Below are 23,529 nucleotides of genomic sequence, written 5' to 3' on the forward strand. Positions count from 1 at the left end.
GTGTAATCATTAGTCCAACAGTTGCAAACTAGAGTTTCTATTGGACAAATTCAAGTATGTTTATCCCGGTTTTGTTATGTTTGCTTCCGTTTAAGAAACCTTTTTCAACAAAATCGGCAGAATGAATACGCACAGTTCATTTTCATAGAAGCCACGTTGTATTCCTTCTCGCATCCTTGCGCTCTCCTCCTCTCACCTCTTCCCTTTGCTTGTGGACTTCAATGCACAACACATCAGCTGTATGTGACCAGGCAAAAAATCATTCCAAGCCAAACCGCTACACACAGCCTACATCGTTGTCACCATATTAGCTAAAGCTAAAGTAACATCATAGTCAACATAGTTAATAGAAGTAAACCCGCTACAATCATGCAGTAACGTTACAGTAGTAAGCAGTTACACCGGTGGGCCCCGGGGGCAATAATTGAGTGATACCAAAATCTTACCTCGACTTGGAAGAGTTCTAGTGTTGTGTTGGAAAGTCACACCCAGCTAGCTAACATAGCATCCCTGTCTGAGCAGGGTATTTCACTAGGCTAAACTAGTTAGCTGCATTTGCTAGTTAAGAAAGTGAAACTGAAAGTGAAAAAACTGACACTCTCTCTCTCTCCATTTGTCTCTTGTTTGTCCTTCATTTTTGAAGAAATACATTTGTTAAAAACTGTTCTACTCACCACAATTTACCACAATTTATACACTGCAGTGCTAGCTAGCTGTAGCTTATGCTTTCGTAAGAACCATGAGCCTCCTAGGTTTTGTATTAAAGTCAACGTATCCAGAGGAGGACGGAAGCTAGCTGTCATCAGGCTACACCATGGTGCTACCCTACAGAGTGCTGTTGAGGCTACTGTAGACCTTCTTTGCAAAAGAGTGTGTTTTAATCAGTTATTTGGTGATGTGATTATATTTAGTATCGTTTTATCTTTTAAGGATACATTTTATTATGTTTTACCATTTCAATTTTTATGAAATTCATTGAGGAGGATGGACCTTCCCTTCCTCCTCTGAGGAGCCTCCACTTGAGCACCATGGTGTAGCTGGAGGACAGCTATTTTCCATTCTCTTCTTGACTTCAATGCAAAACCTAGGAGGCTCATGGTTCTCACCCCGGTCCATATACTTACACAGTATTTATGTATGACTTCCGGAGGACGTCCCCCAACCTATCAGAGCACTTGGAGTACGAACTAACATCTTGTCCATCCAAAGGATCAGCGAATGAATCTAGTACTGAAAGCAGAAGCTACAGATAGCTAGCACTGCAGTGCATAAAGTGTGGTGGGTAATTCACTCGGAGAGAAAGACAATTCAACAGTTGAGAGCGTGTAGATGCGAGAAGGAATTATACGAGAATGAACAAAGAGTTGATGCTGTATGTGGCTGCTATGAAAGTGAACTGTGTGTGCGGGTGATCAGGGATGTATTTTCTACTGCACCGCCTGGTACGGCAACTGCACAAGCGCGCAACTGCAGGGCTTTCCAGAGGGTGGTGCGGTCTGCCCAACGTAACACCGGGGGCACACTGCCAGCCCTCCAGGACACCTACAGCACCCGATGTCACAGGAAGGCCTATAAGATCATCAAGGACATCAACCAACGGAGCCACGGTCTGTTCAACCCGCTATCATCCAGAAGGCGAGGTCAGTACAGGTGCATAAAACCTGTGACCAAGAGACTGAAAAACATCTTCTGTCTCAAGGCCATCACTAGCCAGCTACCACCCGGTTACTCAACTCTGCCCTATATACAGTAACTTTTTCCACACTTTGTAACTCTACAGTCTTATTCTACAATGGATTAAATAGTTTTTCCCCCTCATCAATCTACAGTACACACAATACCCCATAATTACAAATCAAAAACAGTTTTTTAGAAATATTTGCAAACATATTAAAAATAAAAATATCACATTTACAGAAGTATTCAGACCCTTTACTCAGTACTTTGTTGAAGCATGTTTGGCAGCGATTACAGCCTCGAGTCGTCTTGGGTATGACGCTACAAGCTTGGCACACCTGTATTTGAGGAGTTTCTCACATTCTTCTCTGCAGATCCTCTCAAACTCTGTCAGGTTGGACAACTATTTTCCGGTCTCTTCAAAGATGTTCGATCAGGTTCAAGTCCAGGCTCTGGCTGGGCCACTCAAGGACATTCAGAGACTTGTCCCGAAGCCATTCCTGTGTTGTCTTGGCTGTGGGCTTAGGGTCGCTGTCCTATTGGAAGGAGAACCTCTGCCCCAGCCTGACGTCCTGAGCGCTCTGGAGCAGGTTTTCATCAAGTATCTCTCTGTACTTTGCTCCGTTCATCTTTCCCTCGATCCTGGCTAGTCTCCCAGTCCCTGCCGCTGAAAAACATCCCCACAGCATGATGCTGCCACCACCATGCTTCACCATAGGGATGGTGCCAGGTTTCCTCCAGACGTGACGCTTAGCATTCAGGCCAAAGAGTTCAATCTTGGTTTCATCAGACAGCAGAATCTTGTTTCTCATGGTCTGAGAGTCTTTAGGTGCCTTTTGGCAAACTCCAAGCGTGCTGTCATGTTCCTTTTACTGAGGAGTGGCTTCCGTCTGGTCACTCTAGCATAAAGGCCTGATTTGTGGAGTGCTGCAGAGATGGTTCTGGAATGTTCTCCCATCTCCGCAGAGAAACTCTTGGGGACCTTTAAATCTGTAGAAATGTTTTGGTACCCTTCCCCAGATCTGTGCCACGACACAATCCTGTCTCGGAGCTCTATGAACAATTCCTTTGACCTCATTGCTTGGTTTTTGCTCTGATATGCACTGTCAACTGTGGGACCTTAAATAATAGGTGTGTGCTTTTCCAAATCATGTCCAATCAATTGAATTTACCACAGGTGGACTCCAAGTTGTAGAAACATCTAAAAGGATGATCAATGGAAACAGGATGCACCTGAGCTCAATTTCGAGTCTCCTAGCAAAGGGTCTGAATACTTATGTAAATAAGGTATTTCTGTTTAAAAAAAATATATACATTTACAAACATTTCTAAAAACCTGTTTTCGTTTTGTCATTATGGGATATTGTGTGTAGATTGTTTAGGATTCTTTTTTTTAATCCATTTTAAAATAAGGCTGTAACGTAACAAAATATGGAAACCGGGAAGGGGTCTGAATACTTTCCAAATGCACTGTAGTTTTAAATTTAGGCCAAAAAATGAATGTCTTTGTCGTGTTGTCTTGCAGTATTACTTACCAGCCTTGTTGCAAACAGAATGGATGATTTGAAGTGGATTTTTTAAATACAGGCTTCCTTCTTTTCACTTTGTCACACAGGCCAGTAATGAGTGAATGCAACATTCTTGATCCTCTGTATTTTCAAATATTGTGGTGGCAGCATCATTCTATGGGTATGCTTGTCACTGGGAGGGACTAGGAAGTTTGTCAGGATCAAAATAAATATGAAAAGAGCAAAGCCCAGCTTAAAAGTTAGATTAAACCTGGCCTGTCTTCTGAATACCTAACCCTGGGGATACAGCTTTATTTTTTCAGCAGTACAATTACACACATTTTAATGCCTAAGACACACCATAATGGCAAAAGGTGTTAAGTGATCCTGAATGGTCCAGTGTCAGTCCTTAAGAGATATGCAATCAATATTAATTTGGAACAATTCCCCCCAAAATTATTTCACTTTGAAAATGTGGAGTAGGTATGTCATTTTTATTGTTTCTTTTTCTCTTTTCAGGTGTTCTCTACCTGTGTCTTGTCAGTGTTCGGGATTCCCATGATATCTCTCTGTCTTCAATTGATCCTAAAGAACAGTTATTATACTGTAATAAGCGTTCTTGACATAAGTTTATAAATTGGAAAAATTGGAAAATCTACTGCGGTCTTTGAACCAGGTTTCTCTTGAAATTTGTACTAATAAAAAAAAAGTAGATTACATTTCAATAAATAAAGGTTTTACTGTGTCTAACACAACCTAGAGGGCTAACTGGGAGCTAGTGTACAGGCTACTCAGTCAGTAAAACTATTGTTTTTCTTCACCTCAACACAGACATGAAGACAGACACAGAATAGGTCAGGCTGCAGACTGTTTATATACCGTTCAGTACCATGACAACACTATGTAGACTAGACACACTAAAAGCTAGACGCATGCTGACCAACAAAATGAGGCATCAGATTCACAAGGAGAGATGCATCACATTTAGAGAGGGTCATAGATACAGTGAGGGAAAAAAGTATTTGATCCCCTGCTGATTTTGTACGTTTGCCCACTGACAAAGAAATGATCAGTCTATAATTGTAATGGTAGGTTTATTTGAACAGTGAGAGACAGAATAACAACAAAAAAATCCAGAAAAACGCATGTCAAAAATGTTATAAAATGATTAGCATTTTAATGAGGGAAATAAGTATTTGACCCCTCTGCAAAACATGACTTAGTACTTGGTGGCAAAACCCTTGTTGGCAATCACAGAGGTCAGATGTTTCTTGTAGTTGGCCACCAGGTTTGCACACATCTCAGGAGGGATTTTGTCCCACTCCTCTTTGCAGATCTTCTCCAAGTCATTAAGGTTTCGAGGCTGACGTTTGGAAACTCGAACCTTCAGCTCCCTCCACAGATTTTCTATGGGATTAAGGTCTGGAGACTGGCTAGTATCACTGTGACTCCAGGACCTTAATGTGCTTCTTCTTGAGCCACTCCTTTGTTGCCTTGGCTGTGTGTTTTGTGTCATTGTCATGCTGGAATACCCCTCCACGACCCATTTTCAATGCCCTGGCTGAGGTAAGGAGGTTCTCACCCAAGATTTGACAGTACAAGGCCCCGTCCATCATCCCTTTGATGCGGTGAAGTTGTCCTGTCCCCTTAGCAGAAAAACACCCCCAAAGCATAATGTTTCCACCTCCATGTTTGACGGTGGGGATGGTGTTCTTGGGGTCATAGGCAGCATTCCTCCTCCTCCAAACACGGCGAGTTGAGTTGATGCCAAAGAGCTCCACTTTGGTCTCATCTGACCACAACACTTTCACCCAGTTGTCCTCTGAATCGTTCAGATGTTCATTGGCAAACTTCATACGGGCATGTATATGTGCTTTCTTGAGCAGGGGGACCTTGCGGGCGCTGCAGGATTTCAGTCCTTCACGGCGTAGTGTGTTACCAATTGTTTTCTTGGTGAGTATGGTCCCAGCTGCCTTGAGATCATTGACAAGATCCTCCCGTGTAGTTCTGGGCTGATTTCTCACCGTTCTCATGATCATTGCAACTTCACGAGGTGAGATCTTGCATGGAGCCCCAGGCCGAGGGAGATTGACAGTTCTTTGGTGTTTCTTCCATTTGTGAATAATCGCACCAACTGTTGTCACCTTCTCACCAAGCTGCTTGGCGATGGTCTTGTAGCCCATTCCAGCCTTGTGTAGGTCTACAATCTTGTCCCTGACATCCTTGGAGAGCTCTTTGGTCTTGGCCATGGTGGAGAGTTTGGAATCTGATTGATTGCTTCTGTGGACAGGTGTCTTTTATACAGGTAACAAGCTGAGATTAGGAGCACTCCCTTTAAGAGTGTGCTACTGATCTCAGCTCGTTACCTGTATAAAAGACACCTAAAAGACACCAGAAATCTTTCTGATTGAGAGGGGGTCAAATACTTATTGCCCTCATTAAAAAGGAAATCAATTTATAACATTTTTGACATGCATTTTTCTGGATTTTTTTGTTGTTATTCTGTCTCTCACTGTCTCACTGTCTCCCATTAAAATCATAGACTGATCATTTCTTTGTCAGTGGGCAAACGTACAAAATCAGCAGGGGATCAAATACTTTTTCCCTCACCGTAGAAGATCAACTCTACAAGGTTTCAGTCACAGTGATACGTTTCTAGTTAGGGATCTAAACTCCAGTAAAAGGCATGGAAGCACACGACAATGGATCAGCACTTGACACATTTCATAGTACAGTACATTTTGATAGTCTTTAAAAGGATCACCAGTGACAGGTTAGCAGCTAAGGCGACAAGATGAACGTTTATCTACCTAGGAGGTAATCTGGTTTCAAAACAGTCGGTCTTCCATCCCTTAGAATACATCACTTTGTCTTTAATACTTCATCTTTAAGTGCGATAACGTTAGCTCATATCTACTGTAACATATACCTTGACAACACTAAGTGAGGTGTCAAATGAGGCTGTGAACTACAATTTCCCAATGCCCTCCACAACAAACTGCAAGTGCTGGTGTTCACATGTTCACTAGGCATTAGCCTGCTGTGTACTTGAGATCCCAGTAGGGTTAGTCCAGAGGGTGTACATGAGGTCCAAAACAAGACAACAAAGACCACACTATGAATGTGAAATAAAACAATGCCGGACTACAAGAGGTCATGAGATCATGGGGCGAGTCTCCACCCTCAGGAAGTGAGATCATAGGGCGGCTCTCCGCCCACAGGAATTGAGGTGTTGTTACATGTCGTGGAGGACTTCCAGCACCGTGGAGATGGACCAGGCCTGGGATTCGCAGCTGAAGGGGCAATTCTGTCCGTTTTCATTGGTCAGCTCTGGCAGACCCTTCCAACTAGACCTGGGGGGTTAGAAGAGACATGGATGGGTGTTCAAATAGTGTGCGTAAATGTGTGTGTGTGTGACTGTGTGCATTTACCTCTCCAGGTGGACATAATGCTGAGAGAGAATGCTCTTCACCAGGTACACTGTCTGGTCATAGGTCTCCTTCCCAAGCTTCTTGGCAAAATAGAGCTTTGCTCGAAGGAAGTACCCAATTGGCCACAGCCACTCCTAAAAAACAAACACATCATTAAAGCCAACAGATCAATTCAATACAACTTTATTTATCCGCTCAGGAGCATTGCCATAAGAAGGTGAACAAGAACTCCTCATTTAAGGTGTGGTACAACTCCAATCCTGAGTGAGGCACACTTACCGGTCCTTGGTGGTAGTTGAAGCCTCTGGCCACGTTGTAGTTATCGTTGTCCAGGGCGTTGTCATAGACACCACAGTACACCATATCACTGGGGGAGAAATAAACGTGATGTCAGTAGTATACAAGCCAAGAAAATATATATAGAAAATGAATCAGTAAATGAAGAGGAGCCAGGAGCTTTTCCTGACAATATGACCTGAATAGGAAAAACTTGGCCCTACTAATAATGACTAATAGCTGTAGGTATCTTACTCTGGATCCAAGGTCTTCATTCCCAGAGGTCCTAGCAGCTTCTTCTCAGCGATCTCCAGGGCCTTCCAGGCTCTCTCCACCGTGAACAATTCAGGAGCCTCAGGGACAAAATAGAGAAAATACTCAACTCCTTAATACCTCGCAAACTCCACCCCAGTTCTTTAGATTTATATACACCCAAGGGGTAGTCAAGAAAACAATGATTTATATATACACTAGATAAATTACAGGGGGCGCTGTATTGAAGCCACTGCGCCGCCATCTTGGCACTCCCCCACCATTGTAAAAAAACATATTGGAAGCTATGGAAATGCATTTATTCATGTCTACATTTGTTTTGCCATGTTTATTCTATGCCAAATAAAAATGTGATTCACATAAAATATAAATTGAAATATTTTATCATTTTTGAGTATCACTTCATTTTTTCAAGCATGGTGGTGGCTGCATTATGTTATTGGTATGCTTGACATTGGCAAGGACTAGGGAGTTTTTTTTAGGATAAAACTAAACGGAATAGAGCTAAGCTACCCGCACTGCATGGTCGAAGTGGGAGAAGAAGAGAAGCTCACTCCTAGTCTGTCAAAACTTCCAAACGGTCTAAACCAGGTATTCCCAAACTTGGGTACAATGTCGTCGGGATGCGGCAAAAAAAAAATGTGATTCATATTTTAAAATGATATATATTTAATTTTCAAACCGTCCATTTATATTTTCCAACCTTGCTATACATTTGGGTGAGTTTTTTTTCTTTCTCGCCTGAATAACCTCGTTTCACTGGCAAAAATAAAATGAAACCATCTAGTGTTCAGCGAAATAACAACACAATGTCAAATACAGGTAGCCTAGTCAAATAATTAACATCCAATCACATTAACTGTTACTCTCTCGCGGGAATTCCACTAACGGTCCGTATGTAGCCAAACAGTAAGGCCGCATCCATAGAGACACATACCAGCTCTACTGCTAGTACTGCTACTACCAGCAGTACTACACCTGCACCTGTCGACGACCCAAGTTGTTCTGCTTCCACGAGCACATCCAATGCTAGCGTCAGTAATTCTACATTTGTTGTTATCCCAGCTAGCATGGACACTGACAGTTGTGAATCTGATGCAGCCGAAGAGCTACTGCCCCCTTACCCGGGAAAGCACTGAACAACAGACAGGGACGTTGGACCATCGAAGAGGTGCAGATATGATGAGAACCTCATTGATTTGAGGTTCACTTATATTGGGAGTAGTGCCTTTCCTCAGCCACAGTGTGTTATATGTGCAAAAGTACCATTTCACAAATCAATGAAACCTTCACTCTTGCGCAGACATTTAGAAACAAAACATGCCAATTTGAAAAATAAGCCACAGGAGTTTTTTGAGCGAGAATTAAGATGACTTTCGAGTAGTAAGACATGTATAAAAGTAACAGATACCATTAATAACAAGGGGCTAGAAGCGTCTTATATGGTGAGCTACCAAGCTACCAAGTGAGCTACCAGGCAAGCCTGTCCTAGCCACTATTGTGGAGGACTTAATTCTTCCTGCTGCCACGGATATGGCTGGGACAATGCTGGGGGGAAAGGCCAAAAAAACTATGCAGACAATGACTTCATCAAACAACACGACGACGCATCAGTGACATGTCAGGAGATGTTTTGAAACAGGAGATGTTTTGAAACAATTACTGCTTAACATACAAGCCAGTGAATTCTATGCGTTACAGCTGGATGAGTCAACAGACGTGGTCGGCCTGGCACAGCTCCTGGTATATGTCCGTTACGGTTATGGGGGGTCAATTAAGGAAGACATCCTCTTCTGCAAACCACTGGAAACCAGGACAACAGCAGAGGATATCTTTTTAATACTGGACAGCTTTGTGATAATCAAATGAACTTTGGTGGTAACGATGTGTTCATATCTGTACTGATGGCGCAAAAGCCATGAAAGGGAGACATAGTGGAGTGGTAACGCGTGTGCAAGCAGTTGCTCCCGACACCACTTGAGTACACTGCAGCATCCACCAAGAGGCTCTTGCTGCCAAGGGAATGCCTGACAGGTTGAAAGACGTTTTGGACACAACAGTGAAAATGGGTAACTTTGTTAAAGAAAGGCCCCTGAACTCGTGTATTTTCTGCATTATGTAATGATATGGGCAGCAACCATGTAACGCTTTTACAACATACAGAAGTGTGCTGGTTATCTGTTTTTTCTTGCCTGAATGATCAGAATCTAGGATTACAGGGACTCTCCACAACTATATTCAATGTGCGGGACAAAATTGAGGCTATGTGTCACGGGTGTCGTTGGGTAGAGATGACCAAAACGCAGCAGGAATGTGGATGCTCATCTTGAATATTTATTAAACACAGAGAGCACGGAAAAAATAACAAAACGAAGAACGACAAAAGACAGTTTAACAGGCTATACTCACAACAGCAGTGCTAAAGACAACTACCCACAAAATCCCCAGGTGAAAACAAGCATCTAATATATGACTCCTAATCAGGAACAACGACGTACAGCTGTTCCTGATCGGGAGCCACACAAACCACACAGAAATAGACAGGCTAGAAAACCAACACTAGAACATATACTCAAACCCCAGACTACATAAACCAAACACCCCTTTAATAACACACACAAACCCAACCATACAAAACAAATACCCTTCTGCCACGTCCTGACCAAATTATAATACAATTACTCCCTCTGCTGGTCAGGACGTGACACTATGATTGAGAAGTTGTAGCTCTTCTCTGTCTGCAGGACAACACACAGCTCTTTCCATCATTGTATGATTTTTTTTGTGTGCAAATAAACTCAAGTTTACGGACAATGTTAAATGTGATATAGCGAAGCACCTGAGTGAGTTGGGTGCGCAATTACGCAGGTACTTTCCCGAAAAGGATGACACAAACAACTGGATTCTTTATACCTTTCATGCCCTGCCTCCAGTCCACTTACCGATATCTGAACAAGAGAGCCTCATCAAAATTGCAACAAGCGGTTCTGTGAAAATGTTATTTAATCATATTTCTGGATTGGGATGCGCTCAGAGTATCCTGCCTTGGCAAATCGCGCTGTTAAGACACTGATGCCCTTTGCAACCACGTACCTATGTGAGAGTGGATTCTTGGCCCTCACTAGCATGAAAACTAAATACAGGCACAGACTGTGTGTGGAAAATGATTTCAGACAGACTCTCTCCAATAAAACCCAACATTGCAGAGTTATGTGCATACTTTCAAGCGCACCTTCTCAATAACTTGTGGTGAGTTATTAACAATGTTCGACGAATTATTGTTTATTATTGATTATTATTATTTGTGCCCTGGTCCTATAAGAGCTCTTTGTCACTTCCCACGAGCCGGGTTGTGACAAAAACTCACACTCATTCTTATGTTTAATTAATGTATCATATAGTGTGTGTGTGTGTGGCAGGCTTACAATGATGGCAAAAAACTATATTTAAGAGTGCGCTGACCCTGGTGCTAGAGGGGGTACACAGCTGTAAGTTGAATGTTCGAAGGTGTACGGGACTATAAAAAGTTTGGGAACCACTGCTGTAGATCATTGCAAGAAAAGGGCTAAGGACCAGTCTTGGGGTCAATTCCATTTCAATCAGTCGATTCTGGAAGTAAACTGAAATTCCAATGACAAAAAAACAGGAAACCGGGCATGAGCTGATGCCACTCTGATAGCAACTCACCACCACCATGGCGATGCAAAAGTTGGGCCTGAGCTGGTAGTCACACCAGGGACTGGAGGCTCCGTGGCTGTCCTTGTAAATGCCTCTCTTGTGGACCAGGTCGGGGTGCTTCTCGTCGGGGTCATTCTCGTCGTGGGACACATAGAAGTTCTTCTCAAAGTTGACCTGGATCTTATGGTTCCAATCCTCATAGGACACCTTCAACTCCTTACCTGCCAGGGGAAACAATCATAGAATAACAATGTTTTCATAATGTCTAATTAAAGAAAGGGAAGTCGGGTACGTGTGTGTGTGTGCTTGTGCCCAGGCAGCACTCACCGTCCCTGTGTATTTTCATGGAGCTGTGTGGGAACAGGCCCTTCTTATGGAGCTCCACCAGCCAGCGCACCACAGACTTACTGAGGCCCACCATCTCCACCGCTGACCCATCTCTGGAGACACACAACCAGGGACATGAGTCAAATCAGATCAAATGAAACATGAATTCATTGTACATTTACAATAGCTTAATATTTGAAGAATACTACGTTTGCCTCACAGTTTGGTTTACATTGTGTTTTATTGTATTGTTTTGTATTCTATTCTATTATATTGGTGGTCTATGATGACAAAGGTCTTACCTGGGTGTGGCGGGCATGCCCTTGTTGCGAGCTTTGTCACTCTCTCCCATTTTGTCCATCCACGTTCCGCAGTTGAAACGGTTGCCGCCGTACACAAAGCCAGTATAACGATTCACTTTGGCCACGACATTGAAGCCTGGGAGCAAGGAGAATAATAATATACCATGTTTGCTGAAATAAGACACCAGGACAATGTTCACCATAAGAAAAAACATAACAACCAACTAGAGCTACTTTAGGGAATAACCGGGGCCCAGAAGGTAACGTAACCAGGAAAAACTCCTGGTCCTACTTATTAACTCAAAGTGTGACGGCAAGCGGAGGTGACCGTGGCAGACTCACCCTCGTCCTTCATGTGCATGTCGATATTTGGTCCGGCGTTGCGCTCTCTGAAGTCGATACCCTGCATGTGACGTGTCATGGCCTCATGGATGACATCACAAAGGGGCTGTGTGAAGGAGAACTGAAACACACGAGGATGACGTTAGACTGTACCCCTGCTTGATGTCCTGTAGGTATTTGTGTGGACATGTGTGGATTTATGCACAATGTGTGTGGGTAATATGTGCGCATGTGAGAGTGTGTGAGAGAGAGAGAGATGGGAGAGTGTGTAAGTGAATGTATTTATTAGGGATCCCCATTAGCTCTCCCTCTTCCTGGGGTCAAAACACATTAAGGCACTTACATTACACATAAAACAAAAGATAAAACAGTACATCATATAACATTATTACACCACTACATATCTACAATACAAAACGTATAATACCACCATACAACAATATTACAATGTACGTGTGTGTGTGTAGATTGTGCTTATGCATATGTGTGTGGGTGTATATACTGTATGTGTACATGTGGGAGAGTGTGTGAGAGAGAAAGATGAAGCGTGTGTGTCTGGGTGTGCATTTATGTGTTAATGTATGTGTGTGTGTGTGTGAGTCTAGGTGTGTGTGGGTGTTTACATGTGTGTGTCTACGTGTGTGAGTGTGGGTGTCTACATGTGTGTGTGAGGGTGTCTACATGTGTGAGTAGGTGTCTACATGTGTGTGTATATATGTGTGTGTGTGGGTGTGTACATGTGTGTGTGTGGGTGTCTACCTGTGCGTGTGTGTGTGGGTGTCTACATGTGTGTGGGTGTCTACACGTGTGTGTGTGGGTGTCTACACGTGTGTGTGTGTGTGTGTGTGGGTGTCTACACGTGTGTGTGGGTGTCGGCATGTGTGTGTGTGTGGGTGTCTACATTTGTGTGTGGGTGGGTGTCTACATGTGTGTGGGTGTCGGCATGTGTGTGTGGGTGTCTGCATGTGTGTGTGTGGGTGGGTGTCTACATGTGTGTGTGTGGGTGGGTGTCTACATGTGTGAGTAGGTGTCTACATGTGTGTGTCTATATATGTGTGTGTGTGGGTGTGTACATGTCTGTGTGTGTGGGTGTCTACATGTGCGTGTGTGTGTGGGTGCCTACATGTGGGTGTGTACGTGTGTGTGTGGGTGTCTACATGTGTGTGGGTGTCTACACGTGTGTGTGGGTGTCTACACGTGTGTGTGTGTGGGTGTCTACACGTGTGTGTGGGTGTCGGCATGTGTGTGTGTGTGGGTGTCTACATTTGTGTGTGGGTGGGTGTCTACATGTGTGTGGGTGTCGGCATGTGTGTGTGGGTGTCGGCATGTGTGTGTGTGGGTGTCTGCATGTGTGTGTGTGTGGGTGGGTGTCTACATGTGTGTGGGTGTCTACACGTGTGTGTCTACATGTGTGAGTGTGGGTGTCTACATGTGTGTGTGTGGGTGTCTACGTGTGTGTGTGTGGGGGTGTCTACGTGTGTGTGTGTGGGGGTGTCTACGTGTGTGTGTGGGGGTGTCTACGTGTGTGTGTGTGTGTGGGTGTCTACACGTGTGTGTGTGTGTGGGTGTCTACACGTGTGTGTGTGTGTGGGTGTCTACACGTGTGTGTGTGTGGGTGTCTACACGTGTGTGTGTGTGGGTGTCTAAACGTGTGTGTGTGTGGGTGTCTACACGTGTGTGTGTGTGTGTGTGGGTGTCTACATGTGTGTGTGTGTGTGTGGTGTCTACGTGTGTGTGTGTGTGTGTGGGTGTCTACGTGTGTGTGGGTGTCTACGTGTGTGTGTGTGTGTGTCTACACGTGTGTGTGGGTGTCTACACGTGTGTGTGGGTGTCTACACGTGTGTGTGTGTGGGTGTCTACGTGTGTGTGTGTGGGTGTCTACGTGTGTGTGTGTGGGTGTCTACACGTGTGTGTGGGTGTCTACACGTGTGTGTGGGTGTCTACACGTGTGTGTGGGTGTCTACGTGTGTGTGGGTGTCTACACGTGTGTGGGTGTCTACACGTGTGTGGGTGTGGGTGGGTGTCTACACGTGTGTGGGTGTGGGTGGGTGTCTACACGTGTGTGGGTGTCTACATGTGTGAGTGGGTGTCTACACGTGCGAGTGGGTGTCTACACATGTGTGTCGGTGTCTACACGTGTGTCGGTGTCTAAATGTGTGTGTCGGTGTCTACACGTGTGTGTCGGTGTCTAAATGTGTGTGTGTGTCTACATGTGTGTGTGTGGGTGTCTACATGTGTGAGTGTGGGGGTGTCTACATGTGTGAGTGTGGGGGTGTCTACATGTGTGAGTGGGTGTCTACATGTGTGAGTGTGGGTGTCTACATGTGTGAGTGTGGGTGTCTACATGTGTGTGTGTGTGTGTGGGTGTCTACACGTGTGTGTGTGGGTGTCTACACGTGTGTGTGTGGGTGTCTACATGTGTGTGTGTGTGGGTGTCTACACGTGTGTGTGTGTGGGTGTCTACATGTGTGTGTGTGTGGGTGTCTACACGTGTGTGTGTGTGTGTGTGTGTGGGTGTCTACACGTGTGTGTGTGTGTGTGTGTGGGTGTCTACACGTGTGTGTGTGTGTGGGTGTCTACACGTGTGTGTGTGTGGGTGTCTACGTGTGTGTGTGTGTGTGTGGGTGTCTACGTGTGTGTGTGTGTGTGTGGGTGTCTACGTGTGTGTGTGTGTGTGTGGGTGTCTACGTGTGTGTGGGTGTCTACGTGTGTGTGTGTGTGTGTCTACACGTGTGTGTGGGTGTCTACATGTGTGTGTGGGTGTCTACACGTGTGTGTGTGTGGGTGTCTACGTGTGTGTGTGTGGGTGTCTACACGTGTGTGTGTGGGTGTCTACACGTGTGTGTGGGTGTCTACACGTGTGTGTGGGTGTCTAAACGTGTGTGTGGGTGTCTACGTGTGTGTGGGTGTCTACGTGTGTGTGGGTGTCTACACGTGTGTGGGTGTCTACACGTGTGTGGGTGTGGGTGGGTGTCTACACGTGTGTGGGTGTCTACATGTGTGTGTGTGTGTGTGTGTGTGTGTGTGTGTGGGGGTGGGTGTCTACACGTGTGTGTGTGGGTGTCTACATGTGTGAGTGGGTGTCTACACGTGCGAGTGGGTGTCTACACATGTGTGTCGGTGTCTACACGTGTGTCGGTGTCTAAATGTGTGTGTGAGTGGGTGTCTACATGTGTGTGTGTGGGTGTCTACATGTGTGTGTGTGGGTGTCTACATGTGTTTGTCTACATGTGTGTGGGTGTCTACATGTGTGTGTGTGTCTGGGTGTCTACATGTGTGTGTGTCTGGGTGTCTACATGTGTGTGTGTCTGGGTGTCTACATGTGTGTGTGTCTGGGTGTCTACACGTGTGTGTGTCTGGGTGTCTACACGTGTGTGTGTCTGGGTGTCTACACATGTGTGTGTGTGTGGGTGTCTACATGTGCGAGTGGGTGTCTACACATGCGAGTGGGTGTCTACACGTGTGTGTCGGTGTCTACACGTGTGTGTCGGTGACTAAATGTGTGTGTGTGTCTACATGTGTGTGTGTGGGTGTCTACATGTGTGAGTGTGGGGGTGTCTACATGTGTGAGTGTGGGGGTGTCTACATGTGTGAGTGGGTGTCTACATGTGTGAGTGTGGGTGTCTACATGTGTGAGTGTGGGTGTCTACATGTGTGAGTGGGTGTCTACACGTGTGTGTGTATGTATACATGTGTACATATGGGCGTGTGAGAGAGAGAGAGATTAAGAAAATGTGTGTGTACTGTATGTGCATTGCTGTGACCTACCGGAGTGCCAGGGGCGTGGGGCTCGGAGTCGTCATGGGGGTACATCCTGACCACGGGGGAGTGGAGGATGGCAGTGCCCTCGGGCACCAGGGTACAGTAGTCTTGGATGCACTGCAGCCACCACCACACTGCGTCACGGCAGTTGTAGCGAGCACCGATGCCCTCGCCCAACAGGTTGGGGATAAGACCGTGTCTCAGGGTGCCTGCAAACGCCAGGATGATGTTTCTGTTCATGAAAATAAACATTGAATTAACATATACAATTGTATGAAATGATACCTAAGAAGTTCCATTTGGATACTAGTGCAGTACAGGGCACAGTCACCTAGCCTCCAGGTGACGACCAGTGACCAGCATGAGTCCACGCAGAGCGATAAAGGTGTCACGGCCCCAGCAGCGGAAGATTCCAGAGGAGAAGTGAGGCAGACCTGTGAAACAGGACGGTAGAGATGAATAAAGGAAGCAGATGTTCGAACACAGCTGAAATTCAAACACCAATTCTCAAATGGTACAGAGATACAAATAGGACTTTATCAGCTGATAGCCACTGAACTGGTCATGAACTGAAGCTTAAAGCGTCGTTTCAGTAAAATACCAAGCGGCAATGATAGGTTGTTTTGATGATTACCAGGAGACTTCTAAACACCAGTTATTTGGCTACTCAATGTAGTCCAGCATGATGATTATTATCATTCGTTTCCAGAATATCAACAGAAAAATATGATGAGTTATTTGGGTGGCGCCCCACCAGTTTACAGTAGTAGAATAGACGAATAGACACGAGTTGTTGCTAGGCAGACCTGCGGCCAGGGAGACGCAGCACTGCTCCTTCTTGCCGGTGTCCTTGTTGAGGCGGTAGGGGACGCCGGGTAGCGCCAGCGACAAGGGGGGCAGAGCCGGGAAACTGCCAACACCACACATCTGGACCGAGCCCAGAGCCAGCAGTTTGACAAAGGTGGAGCCGTTCTGGACAAAACTGAACAAGAGAGAAACACAGAGAAAAACATGGTTTTACATGAAAACTATTGTGCAGAAAAACACATAAGTTGCAAAAAGAATGTAAATAAGGTTTTCGGCACATCCTTAAAGGTGCAGGGCCTTTTTAACACGAAATACTACATCTAATTTAAGTATCTTCCAATTGTTCTATTGCATCATTTTCTGACTGTATGTTGAGTGTGTGGATAACATTTATAGGGTTGTTTCTGTGGGGACATACCTGGACATCTGGTTGAAGGTGGTGTCCAGGGCCGTGGTGTAGGCTCCCACTAGGATGGCGTCAAAGTAGCAGGGGATGAGGTAGCGAGGGATGTGCTTCAGATAGTGGAACATCCCTTTGAGCCACTTCCCCACCTGGAAACATGTCGGACAACACATGCTATATGGAAAACACCAACCTTGAAAATGACGACCATGGAAAATGGTAACAGTGAGTGAATCCTCATCTTACTGCTGTTAGATTTAAAACTCAGGTCTTGGACCTTAGATGGGCAGAGTTGTAGGATGGATTTCCTTCTATTTGGCATCATTATTGTCAAGTTCATCAGACCGTCTTGGCAGTATACCTTGTCATAACGAATCAAGAGGGATTCATTAGGTTTGAATTACTGTCACTCAAACCGTGCTCACCTCTCCTAGAGCGCCACCACGGGACACCAGCCTGTTGCTGACGTAGTCAATCATCCAGTCCCCCTGTCTCAGGTTGTCACACACCGGGTGGCCCAGGTCGTTCTTGGGACGAATGTCCGCCATCACTGACATCAAACCTGTATCAAAACAATGAATCTGATTTTTAATGTCTATGTCCAGTTTCATTCAACAATATTCTCATGTGTACAGATGCTCGTACGCACAGATCTAGGTTCAGCTTACCAACCCAAATCCTAACCTTAACCATGGGGGGTGGAAAGATATCTGACCCAGTATCAGTGGTTAGGGGCAACTTCCACAATGTGCGCTGACCAGGGTTGGGATCAATTCACTTTCAAAATCAGTCAATTCAGGAAGTAGACCGCAAAATTCTCATTTCGATTTCAATTTACACTGAATTGACTGAATTAAAATGGGAATTGACCCCAACCCTGGTGCTGACTGGACCCCCCCTCTGTATGTACTGTACCTTGCAGGCCACCGTACTTGAAGCTAGTCCAGGAGGGGATGTTGTAGCAGCCTCCTCCTTCCTCCTGCTCCTCAGAGTCACAGCGGAACAGCAGCATGTTCATGTCGGCCAGGGTCAGCTTGGACATGATCCTGCATGGGGATAGAGGACAAGGTCAGTTTGGACATGATCCTGCATGGGGATAGAGGACAGGGTCAGTTTGGACATGATCCTGCATGGGGATAGAGGACAGGGTCAGCTTGGACATGATCCTGCATGGGGATAGAGGACAGGGTCAGCTTGGACATGATCCTGCATGGGGATAGAGGACAGGGTCAGCTTGGACATGATCCTGCATGGGGATAGAGGACAGGGTCAGCTTGGACATGATCCTGCATGGGGATAGAGGACAGGGTCAGCTTGGACATGATCCTGCATGGGGATAGAGGACAGGGTCAGCTTGGACATGATCCTGCATGGGGATAGAGGACAGGGTCAGCTTGGACATGATCCTGCATGGGGATAGAGGACAGGGTCAGCTTGGACATGATCCTGCATGGGGATAGAGGACAGGGTCAGCTTGGACATGATCCTGCATGGGGATAGAGGACAGGGTCAGCTTGGACATGATCCTGCATGGGGATAGAGGACAGGGTCAGCTTGGACATGATCCTGCATGGGGATAGAGGACAGGGTCAGCTTGGACATGATCCTGCATGGGGATAGAGGACAGGGTCAGCTTGGACATGATCCTGCATGGGGATAGAGGACAGGGTCAGCTTGGACATGATCCTGCATGGGGATAGAGGACAGGGTCAGCTTGGACATGATCCTGCATGGGGATAGAGGACAGGGTCAGCTTGGACATGATCCTGCATGGGGATAGAGGACAGGGTCAGCTTGGACATGATCCTGCATGGGGATAGAGGACAGGGTCAGCTTGGACATGATCCTGCATGGGGATAGAGGACAGGGTCAGCTTGGACATGATCCTGCATGGGGATAGAGGACAGGGTCAGCTTGGACATGATCCTGCATGGGGATAGAGGACAGGGTCAGCTTGGACATGATCCTGCATGGGGATAGAGGACAGGGTCAGCTTGGACATGATCCTGCATGGGGATAGAGGACAGGGTCAGCTTGGACATGATCCTGCATGGGGATAGAGGACAGGGTCAGCTTGGACATGATCCTGCATGGGGATAGAGGACAGGGTCAGCTTGGACATGATCCTGCATGGGGATAGAGGACAGGGTCAGCTTGGACATGATCCTGCATGGGGATAGAGGACAGGGTCAGCTTGGACATGATCCTGCATGGGGATAGAGGACAGGGTCAGTTTGGACATGATCCTGCATGGGGATAGAGGACAGGGTCAGCTTGGACATGATCCTGCATGGGGATAGAGGACAGGGTCAGCTTGGACATGATCCTGCATGGGGATAGAGGACAGGGTCAGCTTGGACATGATCCTGCATGGGGATAGAGGACAGGGTCAGCTTGGACATGATCCTGCATGGGGATAGAGGACAGGGTCAGCTTGGACATGATCCTGCATGGGGATAGAGGACAGGGTCAGCTTGGACATGATCCTGCATGGGGATAGAGGACAGGGTCACGTAACATTACAACACACATTCACCTTAATGGGCACAGCTGGAGACTACAGACTCCCACTGAGCAGTGTGTTGATCAGTGTGTTGATCAATTCCTCACTATACAAATATATGACCATCATTAAAAAAACATACAGATGTAGGATTTTAATTTGAGCAAGTTTGCTACAGCAGGAAAATAATCCTGCAGCAGCAGGACATGTCAATTATTATGCGGATTATAATTAATGGACATTTTTGGTACGGGTTGACACATTTTTCGTGAGGGAAAATCAAGTCTGAAATTTCAAAGTGGAAATTACAAACTTCAGAAGCCTTTTTAAACTTCAAATACAATACAGGTTTTTAATTCCCTGCATTGCAGGAAAGTTCCCCTGCAACAGGATGATCAAATTAAGATACAACATCTGTACTATACATTTTCAGCACTTTTCCAATAGACATGGTGTGCTTGCAAAATGGTGTGTTTGCAAAGCAGCATGTGTGTGTGTGTGTGTGTGTGTGTGTGTGTGTGTGTGTGTGTGTGTGTGTGTGTGTGTGTGTGTAGCGGTACATTTGTGTGCATGTGTGTGTGTGTGTGTGTGTGGGTGCGTGTGTGTGCAAGCGTGTCTTTGTGCGATGTATACTCACTGTGCCAGGGGTGTCTCCAGTATGGTTGGTGTGTGCTGGTCGGGCAGACTGCCAAGCTTGTACTTTGGGCTGAATTGGATCAGGTGATGTCTGATGACTCCCACCAGCTCTTGGGCCCTGGGATCCAGACTCACCCTGATGAGGGAAACACAGACACATCTCAGAGGGAAACATATTGCCTGGTCCCAGATCTGTTTGTGCCATATGCCTGACATGAACATAGAAGTTGTCAAGACAGCATAAACAGATCTGGGACCAGGCTAGGAGACATAAGTCTGCAATGCTGAAGAGATTTCTCGGCCAAAAGGTTTCTTCCTTCAAGACGGATTTGAACCAGCGATTTTACAGTCCAACACTCTACCAACTGAGCTATCGAAGGGGTGAAGAGTTAACAGTATTACCTGTGAGCTGTGAGTAGACAATATGAGGCCAAACTGGCCAAAGAACATCCCCACCCCTCACTAACATTTGTGTGTGTTTTACAGCAGACTTTCAAATTCTATTCAATGTGTGGGTATATTGGGCTGCTCATCATGACCTCTAACCTGAAGGCGATGACGCTGCCGGGGGTGAGGCGTTCGAAGACGATCTCCTGGACAAACTCACTGCTGCCCTTAGATGTCACGCCTGCATGTTTCACAATGCCACTGTCCTTCAGCTGGGGTGACAGGGGACACAAAAGACCATTGTTGAATCAAGTTTCAATACCACACAAAACAGTATCAAGGTCCACAATGGGGTATTGAGAGGAGAGTTGAGGACAATTCTGAATTGGCTTTTGCTGGTCTATATCAATTATGTATGTAAACACTGGATTGCTGATGCTAAGTATTGACCAGTGAGACGCTTTGAAGTCACCGGTTGGCGTTATTGGCACTCCCCAGAAGAAGCAGAACTCCATAAGAGTGAATGGAATTCTACAGCATTGAAATCAAATGTTTTAAGGACAAAATTACATGTATTTAAGTATTTTGTTGTTGTAGTAGTGGGGACAGTAAAATTAGAACTTGTACTTTTTATATACAAAAAAATTATGCTTTAAGGAAAATGTTTGTATATATATATATATCTTTTCATTTGACATGTTAATGTTTAGCTAACATAATTTAATACAAAAATATGCATTAAGGCATCTGTAATAGAATAAACATGGCAAAAACAAAATGTAGACGTAAATAAAGATGGGGGCAGCAGGTAACCTAGTGGTTAGAGTGTTGGGCCAGTAATCGAAAGGATGCTGGATCGAATCCCCGAGCTGACAAGGTAAAAATCTGTCGTTCTGCCCCTGAACAAGGCAGTTAACCCACTGTTCCCCGGTAGGCTGTCATTGTAAATAAGAATTAGTTCTTAACTGACTTGTCTAGTTAAAATTTTAAAAAACTATTTCTATAGCTCCCAAAATCACTTTTTTTTTTACAACGGAGGAGTACCAAGATGGTGGTGATTTTTTGTCTTCAAAAAAGCAGCACCTGTTAGTCATATAGTGTAAATCGTTGCAAAAACATGCCATTAATCATTACCAAATGTTTTACTTTAACTAAAAAGCAAAAAGTACATTTAGAGAAGCAGATAACACTGAGTAAATAGCTATGGAAACTAAATGGCATTCAATAGAAACTCACAAACAAGCCAGACAGAATACAGACACAATACCAGCTTGTGAAACGTAACCGGATGCCCCTGAAGCAGCTTGTTTTTCAAGACCCAGTCTGAGAATGGATTTGTTTTGTTTGAGAGGAAAGACTTTACATCTCAAGCCCATTGTGACAGGGGGCCTAAACAACTGTAATTACCCACGTTCCCCGGCGTCACCTTACCTGGATGTGCTCCTTAATCTCCACAGTGTACTCCGGCATGCCGTTAATGTACTTCTCACATTTCTTGTAGGTGCCGGCTTGCCTGTCGATGACACGCGCCTCAAGAACCACCTCATCAATTTTACCTGAAGACGGAGAGAGATTAAGTTGATTGTGTTAAAATAGTAGGTCCTGCATCCAGGTCAGTAGTGTTCTCAAGTCATCTCCTGTGCCTCTCTTGCCATTTGTTCCAACAATACTGGTTAGGAACTGATCCCTGACCAAGATGTCTGCCATTATCAGCACATTCTAAAGTTACGAAGATGAATGACATAGGCCACTCTAGTATTATTGTATTTCTATGGATGGTCGTGTCCTGTTTATGGTAACAGTGAAGCATCATACCAGGGATGAACATGGGTGGAACCTCCTTCCTATACTGGTGGTGTTTGGGATTGTGGAAGGCAGTGCGACACACGGTGACCACAGACTGGTGTGTGCTGGGACAGTGACGTGTCACCGCCACAACGTCCTCGTCCACCTGGTCCACGTACACCTAGGAAGGGAACAGAGGAAATAACAAGCACTGTTACACATAACTCTTATCATGCAAATACATGTATACATTCACCAAGGTTATTATAGAAAAAGGAAACTAAAAATAATCATGAAAAGACTATTTAGTAAACCGAAATAAAATAACAAACGTGTCTTTTGGGAGGCATTTCTATTTTGTTTTTATATTATTTAGTTTCAGTGTTGGGGACAAAAAGTAACCTGTGTGTGGGAGGCTAACAGCCATTTATGTGTTGGATAGTTTCTGTTTTTGGGGATGTCACTTCAAGCTACTGTGGGGCAGTAATACATAAGGTGATGAGTTATGTGATTGGTTAGATTAGGTTTAAAGTAGGGCTGTGACGGTCGTGGCATTTTGGATGATGGTAATTGGCCAGCCAAATGACCGAGCTCAATGTAAATACCGTTCGAATAGCAAAAAAGACAGACATTTTATCCTCTCCTTCACTCCTGACTGCATGTGCTGCCATAGAAATATAATGAATAGAACGAGCATCCCCATTTTCATTTTATTTAACTAGGCAAGTCAGTTAAGAACAAATTATTATTTATAATGACGGCCTACCCCGGCCAAACCCTAACGACGCTGGGCCAATTGTGCGCCGCCCTATGGGACTACCAATCCCGGTCGGTTGTGATATAGCCTGGAATTGAACCAGGGTCTGTAGTGACGCCTCGAGCACTGAGATTCAGTGCCTTAGACTGCTGAGCCACTCGGGAGCCTGATACATTCAAGTCAATGAAGGCATAATGGGTGGACTGGTGGCCATTGCGAGTGTACCCATAGTAGCAAAGTCTTGCATCGCGCTCATCTCAATGGGTGCGTTTCTCTGCTCAGACGTTGCGGACACCTGACCGATCTTACAACACCCAGACGGGTGTTTTACGTACCTTTTAACCACATCATGGTCACGTTACCCTGCTCAGACATTGCATGCATCAACCAATGGTTGCGTGCCATGTCATTGACCGTGCAGTCGGACACCAGACTGCTATAACATAAAGTGGTTAACTGATACGTAAAATACTTATTTGGGAGTTGTAAGATCTGGCATGCATTAGAAATGTCTGAGCAGAGGAACACGACTGACATGTTATAGCAATTTTGTTCCCGACTGCACAGTCGATGACGTGGCACAAAACCATTTACTGATGCATGCACCGACTAAGCAGGGGAACGCGATCAACATCTGCGGTGCCATTCATGACAATGTCATCTCGCTGAGTCACC

The 23,529-nt window shown here is 45.3% G+C and overlaps 1 protein-coding gene across 3 annotated transcripts in view; it reads right to left on the bottom strand.

Moving 5' to 3' along the window:
• Positions 1 to 4,040: 4,040 nt before the first annotated feature.
• LOC106568905 (glycogen debranching enzyme) overlaps positions 4,041 to 23,529 on the bottom strand; it is a 40,901-nt gene continuing 21,412 nt past the window's right edge. For all 3 annotated transcript variants that reach the window (XM_082960793.1, XM_082960791.1, XM_082960792.1), the window contains exons 17-34: positions 22,128 to 22,278; positions 21,744 to 21,868; positions 20,472 to 20,584; positions 19,927 to 20,061; positions 17,702 to 17,832; positions 17,212 to 17,348; positions 16,802 to 16,935; positions 16,383 to 16,558; positions 15,908 to 16,010; positions 15,583 to 15,808; positions 11,815 to 11,935; positions 11,473 to 11,608; positions 11,171 to 11,283; positions 10,853 to 11,064; positions 7,148 to 7,245; positions 6,896 to 6,983; positions 6,617 to 6,750; positions 4,041 to 6,538 (exon numbers count right to left, since the gene is read on the bottom strand). In XM_082960793.1, the coding sequence (XP_082816919.1) occupies positions 6,421 to 6,538; positions 6,617 to 6,750; positions 6,896 to 6,983; positions 7,148 to 7,245; positions 10,853 to 11,064; positions 11,171 to 11,283; positions 11,473 to 11,608; positions 11,815 to 11,935; positions 15,583 to 15,808; positions 15,908 to 16,010; positions 16,383 to 16,558; positions 16,802 to 16,935; positions 17,212 to 17,348; positions 17,702 to 17,832; positions 19,927 to 20,061; positions 20,472 to 20,584; positions 21,744 to 21,868; positions 22,128 to 22,278 (2,451 nt within the window). In that variant the 3' untranslated portion in view covers positions 4,041 to 6,420. The remainder of the gene's footprint in view (positions 6,539 to 6,616; positions 6,751 to 6,895; positions 6,984 to 7,147; positions 7,246 to 10,852; positions 11,065 to 11,170; positions 11,284 to 11,472; positions 11,609 to 11,814; positions 11,936 to 15,582; positions 15,809 to 15,907; positions 16,011 to 16,382; positions 16,559 to 16,801; positions 16,936 to 17,211; positions 17,349 to 17,701; positions 17,833 to 19,926; positions 20,062 to 20,471; positions 20,585 to 21,743; positions 21,869 to 22,127; positions 22,279 to 23,529) is intronic.

Source organism: Salmo salar, chromosome 14, assembly GCF_965601325.2.
Source record: "Salmo salar chromosome 14, fSalSal1, whole genome shotgun sequence".
Taxonomy (NCBI): Eukaryota; Metazoa; Chordata; class Actinopteri; order Salmoniformes; family Salmonidae; genus Salmo; species Salmo salar.